This window comes from Melopsittacus undulatus, chromosome Z (genome assembly GCF_012275295.1).
Source record: "Melopsittacus undulatus isolate bMelUnd1 chromosome Z, bMelUnd1.mat.Z, whole genome shotgun sequence".
NCBI lineage: Eukaryota > Metazoa > Chordata > Aves > Psittaciformes > Psittaculidae > Melopsittacus > Melopsittacus undulatus.
Window position 1 is genome coordinate 83,142,106 of NC_047557.1, and position 15,322 is coordinate 83,157,427.

Genomic DNA, 15,322 nt, shown 5'->3' on the forward strand with positions numbered 1-15,322 from the left:
GGTAAACTACTATGCACCACTCAGGTGCTCCAACTCACAGTCATTGCTGCTAACCTGAGTACCAGTGAGCATGCAGAGTTCCCCAAAGCAGCAATCTTCAGGGCCTGATTTTCAAAAACAAAAGACATCTAACGATCCACTTAGTTTTCTTCAACACAACCAGAAGTGTAATGGCCAGTCACAGCAGTCTATTTACATGTCTAATGAGGCTGGACTCTCACAGCAGAGTCAGAAGTATGGGATGTGGGAGAAGACAACAACCCTGGACAGAAAGCCCATGCAGCTCTCCATACCACAACAGACTCCAGCCAGGAGACCAGCTGACGCAGGCAGGGCTCCAGGCAGCTCTGGTTCCGCTTCACTTTCTGCAGAGAAGTGTCTTTCAGTATCTGGAATAAAACACAAGATGCAGCTTGAATCATGGCTGTATTAACATTTTTCAAGCATCCTTTTTTGTCTGCAGAGTAGCTAAGATGCCAGGATCCAGAGAGGCCAAAGATATCCCCTAACACCACTGGTGTGCTGTCTATTTGAGAAATCACTGTGAGCTTTGATCAGAGCACTGAGGCTTCATCTAGATTCAGCACACTCAGACAGGATTTGGACTTCTATGCTGTTGTAGCTCACACATTCCATACCAGTTTGTGGAAAACTGGATGAGGGTTGGTTTCTGTTTCAGGAAGGAATACAAACTGATCTATCAACTTGCTGTTGGGGAAGGAATCCCCAGCAATAGCAATAGGACTTCCTACACCAGATGATCAAACACTTGGTCTGGAATTAGCTGACACTGTGTAAAAATTCCCTTAATTTTTAAAACAGTTTGAGGAGGACAGAAGGAAGCAACACCCCAACTCAAAAATATGATCTCTTTCCGCAGCTGGATGCTTAGCTGGTCATTTTTTTTATTATGGGCTTGGGGTTAATTGTGTGAAGAGAAGGATGGTAGGGATCCTCAGGCAACAGCAATACACATCACACCAGAACAGAGAAGCAGCGAGGAACATATGTTTAAAATGCACCGGTGGCAAAAGGCAAATACTGGGCCACAAGGCCAACAAAACCCTAACCCTGAGAGCTCAACAACGTATCAGTTCAAAGCCCTATGTGTTCAGAAAGGTGAGATGTTTTATTGTCTCAGTAATCTAGACATCAAGTATCCAGCATTTGTTAATGTATAAAGACACTGTATACCGACCACCCACCTTCAGCAGCTTTGCCTTCATGGAAGCAGTGATTGAAGTTGGGTTGATGAACTGGAAGGACGGTGCAGCATTATTGGGATACTGGACAGGGAACATCACCAGCATCCTGACTCTGTGGTTGCCACAATGCACTGACACTGTACAGCTACGACTCACCGCATCCATCTGTGAGGAAAAGCAATTGTTCTGTAGTTAGATCTCCAAGGCCTTTTAAACTTAAGAGTGACTTAAATTCATGCTGAGGGGCTGATTCCTCTGCACACCCATAAGAGAAGTCATGCTGTTCTCAATGGCAGTGAACATGGTGACAGCAAAAATCCCCAGGCAGATGGGCACAGGCTCAGCTCACACCAGCAGACTGCCAACCATCTAGAGACCACAGCCAGGAAATCAGGCTTTGCTCCCAAGTCACTGCACCACAGCAAACTTCGCTTGGCCATGGAGAGCTCCAATCCCAGTGCAGCAGTAATTGGCACCATCTAACATCATATACCAGGGTCTTGGAAAACTCTATCAGGAGCTGTGAAACCAGAGGGGTGGGAAAAGGAGACAGGCAGCTGCCTCAAACCTCCTACCAGTACTGTGCCTTCAGCCAGCTTCCACACAGAGAGGAGGGTTTGGTGGGCAAGGGAGATGTCAAAACTGAGGGGAGAGGCACAGGATGGAGATAGCTCAGCAGACCAGACATGTAGTAGAAAAAGCCACTTTCCACTCCACAGTCTAGACAGAGAGCAAAGCACCGTCCAGCCTTCTTGGGAGCAGCCAGTGTATTTACTGCGCTGAAACAGTTCCCTCACTCCCAGTGTCTGGTGTTACCTTCTTTCCGACTACCCCTGGCCAAGAGGATCTCTACAGCTCAAAATAAACCTTGTTTACAGACAGCAGTCACTGCAGCAAAGAAGGTTCCCCTCTAAAGCCTCCAATAAACCAGCCTGCCCATATCCCTTTCCAATCAAGCCAGCAAAAGGAAACACTCTACCTCCACATTGACATTTCGGATCTGCACATTGATCAGCGAGAACTCTTGCTGCAGTGTTTGGGGCAGCCCCAATTGCTCTGTTTTCTTTCCCACCAGTGGGTCACTCAGGAAATCTTCTTTTAAGGCTGTCAGGAACGATGGAGAAATGGTTGAGACAAGTTATAACAGACAGACTTTTGGCATGTGATGCCAGGAGTCAGCCAGGACAGCAGGCTTTCCTCTGCACTTCTGACACATGGAGGTATGAGTTTTACCTGCCAAAGACCTGGGAAGTCTGAGCAGCTGTTTAGAAGCAAGCTTCTGGGCCTTGCCCTTTAAGAAAACCAAACCTATCTGCACACAGGTTTCCCAAGATGGTTACAGAAGCTGCCTGTATTCTATAGAGCCCTAAGTGATCTATCTCTGCTCATTTGAGAACCCTTGTCCTCCCTACACAGTACTGCCAGAGTCTGAAACAGCTGAACTAGATCCCCTCAGGTCACTGTGAAAGACCTGCTGCCAAAGCAATCTCCAGGAGGAGCTCTGGTCTTCAGGACTCATACCCCACCTCTCCTGGCTTTCAGGGAATGCTTTCAAAGTATGATAAAGCCGAGGAGAGAAAAAGAGGGTATTTCTGGCAGTAGTAGAGGCTTAACACATTTATAGCAGCCATTTTCACTTAATGTTGCAAAGCATTCTTGTGCTTTAACAGATTCTAAAGCCCATCTAAACACTGGGTCTAGTGTCAAAGTCCAAATAGTTTTCAGAGGACAGTAACCCCAAAAGCCAGAATACATTTAAACATCCAGGGAAGTGCTGCAGGACACAAGGAATTATGGTTAAGATGGCAAACTTGACTGAGTTTCAGGAGAATTGGTCTCTGCCTGTGGTGGTGACTGGCTTTTGCCTCATCTCTTGCTATGTATCCCCATTAGGGCAGAGGCAGCTCCTTTGGAAGAGTGTTTTGCTGTGGCACCACTTCCTAAGATAACAAAATAAGTACTTTTTGATTCCTTTGTTCCAAGGACACAAGGGAAGTCCCAGTTACTTGGCTGTCATCCTCAAGTTTGCTATATCATATTGCACAGACTATTCCTAGCAAAAAAATAAATGAAAATAAATGCAAAAAGCTGCCCTTTTACAGGCCTTTGCTTAAAATTTACTGACTTTACTGCTGGGATAAATATATCTGGTTTTACTGCTGCCCAGTTGGTTGCTGAATTTGGATAGGTAGGATGCTTAGCTACCCTTTTCTGTTTGCAGTTTTATTATAGTGCCTATGTATACTTCACAAAAGAGAGCTGAAAAGGGGATTAAACGAAGATTAGTGGCTCTCAGGGAAGATAATTATTTCTAGCTCAAGACACCACATAGCTTACTGAAAAGCTGTCTCCGAGGTTCCTGATACGGGCAATACCCTCCCTTTGTCTTCTCCTCCCATTCCCTTCAAATTAGTTTCTAGTCCCCCAAAGCCCAAATATTTGCCTAGATTCCTAAAGACACTTTACAGGCAGCTGCCAGTGAGGAGAGCTGTGCACTGAAGACACAGCTGGTGAGCTTTTTGATTTATCTGCAGAGCACTGCTTTCTTCAAAGATCCCCAAAGTGCTTTACTAATATAGCATGGAGAAACTGCAGCTGAAACACAGCCACCTCCAGGGCGAAACATAAACGCTCCACAACAGCTTTTAGGCTAGAAAGAAATTAAATTCCTCCTTAAGAACTTGCCTGGGCATTAATCCTGCAGTCACGGTATTTGCAGCAAAATCTACCCTGTTAAAGAAAAGTAATTTTCATTCCCCTTGGCTTCAAGAGAAACCCTACCTGCTGAACCAAAGCCAGACCCACACAAAAACCATATAGGACAGATGAACATGACCTAATCAGGGACAGTGAAAGAGTTAACTCTCTCCTGTGGAAAAAGAGAAGTCAGGCAGCCCTGAGAACACATAATGCTCCCAGTGGAAGCAAGAGTGGCTGTGCTTCCCGACACAGCATTGCTCATGGAGAGCACAGGCAGCCAAGCCTTTTCCTATCATATTATAAAATGTAGGCCGAGGAGCTGATGGCTTTTATAAACTTGTTCTTCTGGCTGGCAGAAAGGAACTTCACTGGGATTTTCTGGGCAGGAAGCTTTCAGTTAGTAAGAGATGCCTTCCCTAAGGGACCTCACAGCTGGGTCCTTTACTCAAAGGACAGATATTAGATCTTTTTTCTTCTCTCCAGTTGGCTGGCAAGTCAAAGGGAGACTCAAATTGCTTTCCTGTAAGCAACTCACATAGAAATGGATTGTAGCACCTTGATCCAATACAGAAAGGAACTCTGAATTTAAATCCAAGCTATCACAAAGGTATGGAACCTTTTTATTAGATATAGAACAGTCTAGATATCCTTTCCACAATGCACATTATCACCATGGGCCTCAGCTGCTGCAATCTCTTCTATTCTTGCACCTACACGCTACAAACACTAACACCCTGAATGTTTAACCTGGCCAGAGCCTTAACCTCACAAGTCCTCCTTCGCCTTCCTTCCTTGTGTGCCTTCTCTTTATAGAATCATAGAATAGTTAGGGTTGGAGAGGACCTTAAGATCATCTAGTTCCAACCCCCTGCTATGGGCAGGGACACCTCACACTAAACCATGCCACCCAAGGCTCTGTCATGCCTGGCCTTGAACACCGCCAGGGATGGAGCATTTGCAGCTTTCCTCGGCAACCCATTCCAGTGCCTCACCACCCTTACAGTAAAGACCTTCTTTCTTATATCCAATCTAAACGTTGCTTATTTAAGTTCGAACCCATTACCCCTTGTCCTATCATTACAGTCCCTAATGACAAGTCCCTCCCCAGCAACCCTATAGCTCCCCTTCAGATACTGGAAGGCTGCTATGAGGTCCCTGAAGAATGCTTCATCAATGCTTTCTGTTAAAACCTCTAACCCACTCCCATCCACCCATCTGGTACTTAGAAGTTAGAGATAGTATTGCTCCCCCTCTGCTCTGCCAGCCTTCAGTCACCTCTCATCAATACACGAAAAAAACTTCACAAGCTCTCCCCATGCTAATTCTGGGGGATGGGAGAAGACACCAGCAAACACCTCCATGTTACATCAGTTCACACAGTGACCCCAGCAGAAGTGTTTAGGTACCAGGTTTGAAGTAAGCAGCTTGTTTCTGAGTGCTGTACCCATACAGTCCCTTCTTCTGTGGGTTCACCTGTCAGCTGAAACTAATCTACCTTCTTAAAATGCAGAATTACTTACTGTCTTACTGCCTTACAATACTGCCTTATTTTTTGGCAGCAAGCCACAGTTATGACAAAAAGAGAATGCAATGGTATTAGTAACAAGGAAGAGCTTCATTTTAGAGCTAGAATCATTGTGATAGAGGAGAAAAACCTTGGGAAGACCATTCTGAGACACTCATAGTGTTTTCCCTCCTCACACATGGGGAATCCACTAGCCTTTGGAACAGCAGCAGTTTGCGCTTTGTCTACAAAGTTATTTTCTCATGTCAAGATGCATCTTCTTCCCAACACAAAGACAAGTGGTGTTTGAAGTTCCACAACCCATCACTTGTCTCACCTTCCTCATCCCCATGTCCAGAGTTATGCTGGGGCTCCGAGTCCTGTGAGTGAAGGGTCTTGTCTGGCTCTGGCAGATGAGAAATCCCATCTATGAGGTCCTCCACTCCATCCAGGATATCATTAGCACATAGCTGAAAAGAACAAACACACTCACGCACTGCACAACAGAAACCAAGCTGTGGAAAGAATGACCACTAAACAACTCGTTTCTCCAGGGAGCAGGATTTGCAAGGTAGGTCTATCCACACCACAGTCATGCCCTAGCACTCATCATTGTTTCTATGACAAAGATAGGTGATCTTCCACTTTCCAGCATCCTCAGCTCTGTCACCTCAGACAGCCTGGCCAAATCTCCTGCTCACTTACAAAGCCTCTTAATTGACAGAGCCAGTCTAAGTAACAGGTTTTACTTTAATCAAACCAAAATCTAGTATGACTTTAATTCCTTGAATTAATTTGTCAGAACTAGTTTAATTTTTTAGATTAGATATAACACCAGCACACTTTCTGCTTTTGATATTTACATTCCAGCAGGACGTGTTCTAGGTTCTGTATCAAAGGAGACCATGAAAACTTGTATTTTAAGTTCAGCACAGGAAAACAGAGAAGATGAAGAGAGAAAACATAGGGAGGAGAAAGAGTGTGCAATGTAGCAAATTACAGCACTGGTCACCAGCAACATGCCATCATGTGTGTTGTTTGATTTAGACAAAGACAAGGACAGAAGAGTGGAGTGGGAGCCAGCAGAGGAAGTGCTCTGACATGGATGAACAATTGATTTAAAGACTAGAAAGGAATCAAATGTTCACAAATATATCAGGTAGGAGTAAAGGGTCATTTTTCACAGAAAAAGTTTGTTACAGACCTGCAGGACTCCTGCAGGATCTATGCTGAGAAACATGCTTCTCAACATGTTCATTAAAAACCTGGAATAGGAGGTGAATAGCAACATGACCAGGTTTGCTGATGCCACCAAGTTTTTTAGGGTAGTAACAAGAGTGGCTGACTGCAAACAATCACAGAAGGACCTTACAGGAGTAACTGTATTAAAATAAAAGATGAATTTCAGACAAATATAAAGCAACACACATAGGGTTAAAAAATGGCAAGTTAAAGCTGACTGAGGGAACAAAATGCGGAGGGCCAGACTAAGCTGATGTTTTCATGGAATGATGCCTGATAATTTACAAAACCACAGTACTGTGAATTCTGTAGAAAGAACAAAGATCATATCCCCAGCCCAAATAGTGAAGCTGAAAAAGGGTCATGAAAGGCAGAGGAGCAAACATCTTGTACAAAGAATGAAGTAAATAAAGACCTTCTGTCTTGAAAAAGAAGGCAGCTGAGCAGGAGTATCAAGGATATCTATGGAATCATTAGTAGCATGTACAAGATGGCTGCTCATTTCATCTTCAATGCAATGAAACTGCCAGGTTGCAAAATAAACACATGAAAGGACTTGTTTTTCCACACAACATGCATGAAAAGTCATGAAACTCCTTATTGATAGGATGTTAAAGATGACAAAAATTTACACAGGTCAAAGAAAAGACAGAACAAGTCAATGGAAGTGAAACTCATCAAGCTCTATTGAGTACAAAGATGCCAGACTCAATGAGCCTCTAAGCTGCAAATTGCAGGGGCCTGGCAGGGCTCCGTACTTGCTTTGCTTGCTATCCCCTTCCAAGGCATCCACAGCTGAAGATGAAACAGGGCAATATGGACCATATGAACCTCTGGTCTGGCCCAGCATGGGTGTTCCAGTAACTGCATCAGCAACTTGTAACTGCTGCCAGACAGCAGAGTAACAGGATTCACACTGCCTGAACCAGCCTAAGAAGCAATGGAAACAAGGGGAAGAAGTGCAGGAGAACAATCCCATGTACCAGTACAGGTTGGGGGTTGACCTGCTGGAAAGGAGTGAAGGGGAAAGGGACCTGGGGGTCCTGGTGGATAGGAGGATGACCATGAGCCAGCAATGTGCCCTTGTGGCCAAGAAGGCAAATGGCATCCTAGGGTGCATTAGAAAGGGTGTGGTTAGTAGGGCAAGAGAGGTTCTCCTCCCCCTCTACTCTGCCTTGGTGAAGCTGCATCTGGAATATTGCGTCCAGTTCTGGGCCCCTCAGTTCAAGAAGGACAGGGAATTGCTTGAAAGAGTCCAGCACAGAGCCACAAAGATGATGAAGGGAGTGGAACACCTCCCTTATGAGGAGAGGCTGAGGGAGCTGGGTCTCTTTAGCTTGGAGGAGACTGAGGGGTGACCTCATCAGTGTTTACAAATATGTAAAGGGTGGGTGTCAGGATGATGGAGCTAGGCTTTTTTCAGTGATATCTAGTGATAGGACAAGGGGCAATGGGTGTAAACTGGAGCATAGGAGGTTCCATGTTAACATCAGGAAGAATTTCTTTACTGTGAGAGTGACAGAGCACTGGAACAGGTTGCCCAGGGGGGTTGTGGAGTCTCCTATGTTGGAGATATTCAAGGCCCGCCTGGACAAGTTCCTGTGTGATGTACTCTAGGTTACCCTGCTCTTGCAGGGGGGTTGGACTAGATGATGTTTTGAGGTCCCTTCCAACCCTTGGGATTCTGTGAATCTAAAATGTCAAGAGTCATTCAGTCCTGCAGCCATGGAGATGGCATCTTCAGAAGCAGTGCAGACATTAACCTATCTCCACCTTCCCCAAATGACTTCTACACTTACTGTTACACCACAAAGTGGCTTTGCACTTCCACAGAAGCTTTTGAGGCACAGAGAAGCCTCATCACAGGCCTCCTTAGGGGTGTTTCTGAGCTGGAGCTGAAGAAGAAAGTGGAGCAGCAGCAGCTGGCTGACATGCCTACAGCTCTAGGATATCAGAGGAGTTACTGGGAGTATAAGGAAAGGGAGGTCAACCCAGCTTGTAAGAAAACTGTCTACAGCTCAAGAGCTGAAGTGTTTACGTACCCTCTGCAGCTGAGAGTCAATCCGCCACATGCGCAGAGTCTGATCACGGGACCACGTAACCAGCTGGTAGTCTTTAGAACCTACAAAGGACAGAAAAATTTTACAGACCTGGCTGAAAACAAAGACTATCTCAGCCCTGTGTTTGGTGTAAACAGATTAAAGCAAGCCAGCAGGGAGATCCAACGGGTAAGACACCAAAAGGCAACCTGAGTCATTTTCTGCTTTGAATTGACCTAGGTGCATCAGCCTTTATGTCTCCCTGCACTAGTTACCACACCTCTAAATGGGGTATAACTTACAGGCAAAAACCACAAAGTATAATGAATGTGATGCAAGTTTCCCAACTAGGAATGGACAAGTTCTGCTACAATACTTATTTAAATAGAAGAAATAATACAGTTGAGAAACAGATTTGTTTTTACAGTTGTAAAGTCAAATTATCTTCAACCTATCTGTTTCAAGATGCCGATGTTTCAAAACATTTCTAAGTTAAGAGAAGCTTGTTCAACTCTCCCCCTTCTTCCTTCTGAAAGACTTGGCCAATGCCACGAGTTCAGGTTGTAATAAAATACATCTAGGTACATACTACCTACCAACAGACTTAGATACACAGACTTATTTATGCCCATGTTTAGGCCTTGTGACACAGCTTAAGTTTCCCTTGTCAAACAGCTGCTACACTCAAGAATTTGCTGCTGCACAACTGCTTCCTACACTCCTCTGCTGAGACACAGGGCTGTCTAAATACAGCACAGCAGGCTCTGTAGAAACAGAACTGTGTTATCTTGGTTGTCTCCATGTTGAAGCAGACTTGGAATGCTTGCATGATTAATCTATGCTGCTTGAGATGACTTGCAGCCTCAGATATTTAGCTACTAACTCAGATAAGACACACAACTGTGGTTCAAGCCTGCCTGAATGTTCATTCGCAAGCTGGCTTAGACTGCACCTCCAGCTCCTAACATGGTTCTGTACCACTCTCCTCTTTTTGAAAGAGGAAAAGCAAGGTATAGAGAAGAAGGTGACTTAACTGAATTGCCCCAGTAGCTGGTGGCAGAGGGCTGGACTTTACAAAGTCATACCACAAGTGACACCAAAGCCAACCGTCCATGTTCTGTCAATGGCAGCTGAGGTGTTGGAAACAAAGCCTCACTCTGTGTGGTTATCCAGCTTCTAATATGGAATATCCTATATTTAGCTGCCTACACTGGAAAATGCACTCAGGACTGAACTCTGACAGCAGTCTCTCTATCCCACGCTCTTCCTCCCCTGCCTTTGTCAGCACACAGATAAGGTGCATTCGCTGTGTCTCTGGTCTGGGATATGCTAGAGGCTGCTGATCCAGGCAGTGACTGAGGGGTTAACTGATTAGCCTGGAGCTCTGAGCAGGATTCATGCACCCATCTAGCGGTTTGTACAATTTATCCTAAAAGATACATTCAAAAATAGACACAGGACAGTGGAAGCAATTAAGAGTCACTGCTGACCCACTCAGCATTTGGTAATTTACTTTGTTAGCATGGAAACAACAGGGCAATGCTTCTGTGGGCGTTGTTATAAAACAAGTACAAAATACCTGAAGCTTGAGGAGGAGCAGGAAAGTGGGTAGGAGCTACTCCAAGGAAAGGCAAGAGTCAAATGGTGATAGCAAAAGCACTGAAGCCAGGTACCAGCCTTTCCCATCCCTGATTAGCTGATGGCCACAGTGGAGGGGAGAGAGCCCATACAGACCTAAACTCACCTTCTTTTTGCTTCCTCCACTGAAATTCCAGCACCACATCATCATGTCCCACAAAGGTGTGGACAGGCGTGTTCAAGTCAAAGACATTCCAGAGAAGGAGACTGTTCTCCCGGCGGAGTTGGGGGACCATTACTGTCACCAGCCCATTGCTGAAAGGCTTAAGAGAGAAACACCCTTTTAGTTAGCCTTGGGCAGTCATGATGCTGTTATCATACTCTAATTTTTCCCTTTTCCTATCAAGAATATATGTTTTTTAAAGAAGGTTAGCCCAAAACAAAAACAGGCCTAAAACTGGGATGGTCGAAAGCAAATGTGCAAAACTACTGTCTTACAAGGTAAAAGGTAAAAGAGATTGAGACACTCCATGCAGCTCATTTAAGATTAGTAATTTTCTTCTGCTGCATCCTCACACTTTAGCTGAGAGGCTGAAGGGATTTCACCATTGACACATGGCATCCTTCCAGCAATTTCCTTGGAGCTGCAAGAACCGCTACCTGGGGATTGAGTCCCAGCAGCTGCTCAGGGTCACGATGCTCAGACTGGAACCCAGTCCTGCACCCACCACCATGGGGATGGGAAAAGAGTATCAAAGATTCAAGGCACAGCACTGTCTTCAGACCACATTCAGATGTCTGGGAAAGAGAACACAGATGACTGATGTCAAGAGCCTTAGCTTCACGCAGCTGCGTGCTTGCTTTATAAATGGCAACAGTTCTTGGATTTGATATGCTGTAAGATCCCATTGTGCCACACTTGGAAACCTTGGGAGGAGAGGAAGTGCTCAAGAGAAGGAAGACCATAGGTGCATTGCTCTGTGCAACATGTACCAGTACTGAAGCTGAGCAAAAAACCAGGAAAGCAGCAGCCACTTTCTGAGCCTCTTTCTCCCAGAGCAAACCACCTGCACTTAGGTCTTCATCCCTCAGGAGGACAATGCCCAAGATCGGGATCTCACAGTGCTTCACATCCCTTCTGCTGAGTTCATTCCACAGGGGATGTTGCTTTTCTAGGTATTTCAAGCACCAAGAGGGATTTAAAAAACCAACCTAATGTCCAGCAGTAGAACTGGTGAGAAGACCTTCAGCAGTTCTTCTTTATTTAACGTCCCTTTCTGCATTTGAGTTTCTCACTCACCGTGTACCTTGCCTTCCAGACAGGAACCTGGCAGGGAAGGATATTAAGGTATTTCCGAGGCTGACGGTAATCCCAGAACTTAAAGAAATAAAACACAGAAAGACATGCAAAGGCATGAGTCAGCTGGCTATACTTCAAGGCTGCAGTCTTCCATGTGGCTTGCAGATATAACAGAATGAAAAACATACCATGGTGCTCACAGCATCATTAGTAATCCCATTCACCAACAACAGAGATGGCCCCGAAGGACAAATATCAAGCTATCAGCATCTGGCAGCACCCCTTAGACGAGTGACTTGAGGTCACTTTCAGTGATCATAGCTTGAGTAATTAGAGCAGGGAGACCAGCAGCCTGCTTGGGCTTTCAGAGCTGCAAGGCACCCTGCAGGCTCCCAGCCAATGTGCCAGTTCAGACTGGAGGCAGGCCCACCATGCTGTTAATGCTAATTTTATAATAAAGAATCTAACCTTTTGCTTTGCTAGAATACACATCAGTTGCATTTGCCTCAGATCTTAGCTAAATGTGAATGAACTCCATTTGGCTGACATACAGAGCGCACAATTCCACCCCAGGTAAAAGGCCCTGCAGAGCAGTGCTTGCAGGCAGTCCCTTATTGATAACCCGGTTCAACATGAGTTTGGGAACCTCGAGGCTGGAGTCTGTCTTCCCCCCAAGCTGCTGTAATCAGCTTGAGGCTGGCAACACTGCATTTGAGAAGTCTCTTCTGGCAAGTGTGGCCAGCCCCCTTTTGACAAGCAACAGGCAGAGAGACAGTTGTTTTCAGCCTCAGTACTGCCCAAATCACCACAGGTATGTGGCAAACATATGCACCCATCCTGCAGTAACTTTTCTGCCTGTTCTCTGAGCACACCCCTGGCTCAATACACACAGGTGGACAAAAAGCAAAAAATAAGGATCTAGATCTTGCCAACGGCAAGCACTCCTCAAGCCTTCTGTAGCAGACGGGAAACTGCTGTACCATCCTGACATCAACCAAGCAGGAATCCCAAAAAGTAACACTTACCCTGACAGAGTTGTCCTGGCTTGAAGTGGCCAGTGTATACTCATTGTCAGGATGCCAATCCAGACCATGGATTTTAGAGAGATGAGCTGCCAAGTACTCTACTGCAGTACTGGGTTTCTGCAAGGAGAGACATTTTCCTTCTCAGCACAGGACTCATGACATTTTGACTAGTTCTTTGGCATAAAAAGAGACAATTTAACAAGGGAGGTAGAACACCTTCCTGCTGGAGAAAGGCAAACAGTCCAGCAAAAGTGGTTGAAGAAAAGGTCCTAGGAAGCTGTGGCAAATTCCAGTCACCAAGTACAGCCCTGAAAGATACTTTCTATTCAGTAAAACAGTGAAGTGCTAAGAGAACAAAAGCAAAACGTTAACAGACATAGTTTCTGGGGAAGGAGGCTATTTACATGCTCTCTTCTGGAGGAGGATTTTTTACAAAGGTGTGTAGTGACAAGACAAGGGGGAATGGCTTTACACTGAAAAAGGGTGGATTTAGATTAGACATTAGGAAGAAATTCTTTACTAAAGGTGGTGAGGCCCTGGCACAGGTTGCCCAAAGAAGCTGTGGCTGCCCCATTCCTGGCAGTGTTCAAGGCCAGATTGGATGGGCCTTGGAGCAACCTGGTCTAGTGGAAGGTGTCCCTGCCCATGGCAGGGGGCTGGAACTGGGTGAGCTTTAAGGCCCCTTCCAACCCAAACCAGTCTGGGATTCTATGAATATGCACAGACTCCTCAAAAACCCCCCAGCTTACCCTTTTGTCCCATATTCGGACATCCCCATCATGGCTTGTTGCTAAACAGTTGGCATTCTTCTTGTTCCATTTCACCTGGGAAGCTCCAGCTGCAGCACAAACACAGCAGGTCAAAACAAGCAGTTATAAAGCCAATGGCACAGCAGACCCTTGGCCTGGGCTTAGAGCTGCTCTTCTTAGCACAGCAAAGGCAGCTCAAAGGAAGGATATCCCAGAAGCCTGCATGAAGGATGGCATGAAAATTATTAACTCCCAATTCCTCAGCGTAGTGTTTGTGTTCAAAGCAAGACAGTTCCAGTTACATGCCTACAGATCTACACTGCAGCTTCTAGTCACAGGTTGTCCTCAGTTAGAATATTCATGTTCATTAACTCAGATGGAGCAAGTTCTCCCAAGCAACTGCAGGTTCCCTGCTCCCCGCCCAAATCCCTTGTTTTTATTCAAGTTACTTCCAAGTGCTCACAGACTGACCAGTTTGTCTCCCCAACATCCTTTCTGCCATCTCATGCACCAGTGTTACTGGTTTATTATTGAAAGACAGGTGTAGAAGGCTTGTGTCTAGACAGCTGGAGGTAAGGATCACTGGGTAGAAGGAAGCCTCAATTGTCAAAATACACAACAAAGTCAAAGACATCACAGCTTTGTAAAGAAACTGCATAATGGTCCAAATATGATTATATAGAATATCATGTGTGACTCAGTCAACAGCAGATGAATAGTTATTTCTACTCAAAACACAGCTTCAGTTGATGTGGATTGTTCAAATACTGTAATACAAATACACATTCTGTTTATCCTTATTCCACCAGTATTTTCAAAATATTCTGAGCTATCAGAAAGGTGAGGTCCATAAGAAAGCCAAACAGAGCTCAGCCTGCTACTATTCCCCACTTTCTGCTGCACAGTGAGCAGATTCATCCTGACAACCTATCAAAAAATTAGTCAGGAAAACAAACACTACTACTACTACTACTACTACTACTACTACTACTACTAATCATAGTAACAATCTGTAAATAGGCTGCCAGTTGATGATTTGATCCACTCACCGAAGGGTACACAAACCTCTGGACCAGCACTAAGCAGAATTGGGCATGGGAGGAAGGATGCCTTCTGGGGAGCTAGCTGACCCATGGAACCTCACCCCAGGCACCAGAACTGAATGCTGCTTTTCCCTGATTCAGGAAGGTTTTTGCACTATGATAGATGGGTTTACTGGGTGCAAGGGAAGAGGGAGACATTGCAGATATGCAGCCCAAGGAGAAATAAGCAGCAAAGCCTAAGACATACACAGTGGGGGGATTACTCTATTACTGGGTGCAGTAGCTCAGGAAAAGGACATTTTGCTTTTCAGCTGTGCTTCACCCAATTCCAACACACAGCTGGTGAGGACTGACACAAAGCACCTGCCACCGGGCTGTATTACAGGTGGCTGGAAAGTCACACTACCAATAGCCACAACAAGTGTCTTTCAAGAGCAAGCACAGCCCAAAGAGAGCACCTTTGTGTCATGCTGAAGGTGCCCCAGGGAGGCAGAAACAGCAGGTTAATGTACCCAGCCCCTCAGTAAGTAAAGGGGGAGGCTGGCAACCAGCAGGATTCAACAGCACTGCCTGCAGTGTGATTTAGTTTCTCAGCTGATTTAAGCAAACATAAAAGGATGTGGAGGTATTACAGACAGACAGCACAGGACAAGCAGTGCAGCAGGATGATTAAGCAGAGAGGAAGCTACATTTAAAAAGCACAAATAGCATGTGACTGTCCACCAATTTCAGGACAGCCAGTCCAAGCACCATCCTCCATGCCTGGGAACCTCTAAGGGCTTCACATCCAATCTGAATTTTGCTCCTCTAAGAGCTATGAACTGGGGCCTCTCAGGCTGCTCCTACATGGGACGATCACATGTGGTGGCACTTCTGTATTCTGCCACATTCAGCCTCAGTGCATGACAAGAGGGAGGAATAACATCAGGGACACATG

At 45.4% G+C, this 15,322-nt stretch overlaps 1 protein-coding gene across 2 annotated transcripts in view; it reads right to left on the reverse strand.

The window, feature by feature from the left end:
* Positions 1-15,322, reverse strand: part of WDR59 (WD repeat domain 59) — a 50,574-nt gene that overhangs the window by 22,410 nt on the left and 12,842 nt on the right. For both annotated transcript variants that reach the window (XM_034072800.1, XM_034072801.1), the window contains exons 7-15: positions 13,343-13,431; positions 12,594-12,710; positions 11,569-11,646; positions 10,435-10,591; positions 8,694-8,773; positions 5,747-5,879; positions 2,185-2,309; positions 1,206-1,370; positions 294-389 (exon numbers count right to left, since the gene is read on the reverse strand). In XM_034072800.1, the coding sequence (XP_033928691.1) occupies positions 294-389; positions 1,206-1,370; positions 2,185-2,309; positions 5,747-5,879; positions 8,694-8,773; positions 10,435-10,591; positions 11,569-11,646; positions 12,594-12,710; positions 13,343-13,431 (1,040 nt within the window). The remainder of the gene's footprint in view (positions 1-293; positions 390-1,205; positions 1,371-2,184; positions 2,310-5,746; positions 5,880-8,693; positions 8,774-10,434; positions 10,592-11,568; positions 11,647-12,593; positions 12,711-13,342; positions 13,432-15,322) is intronic.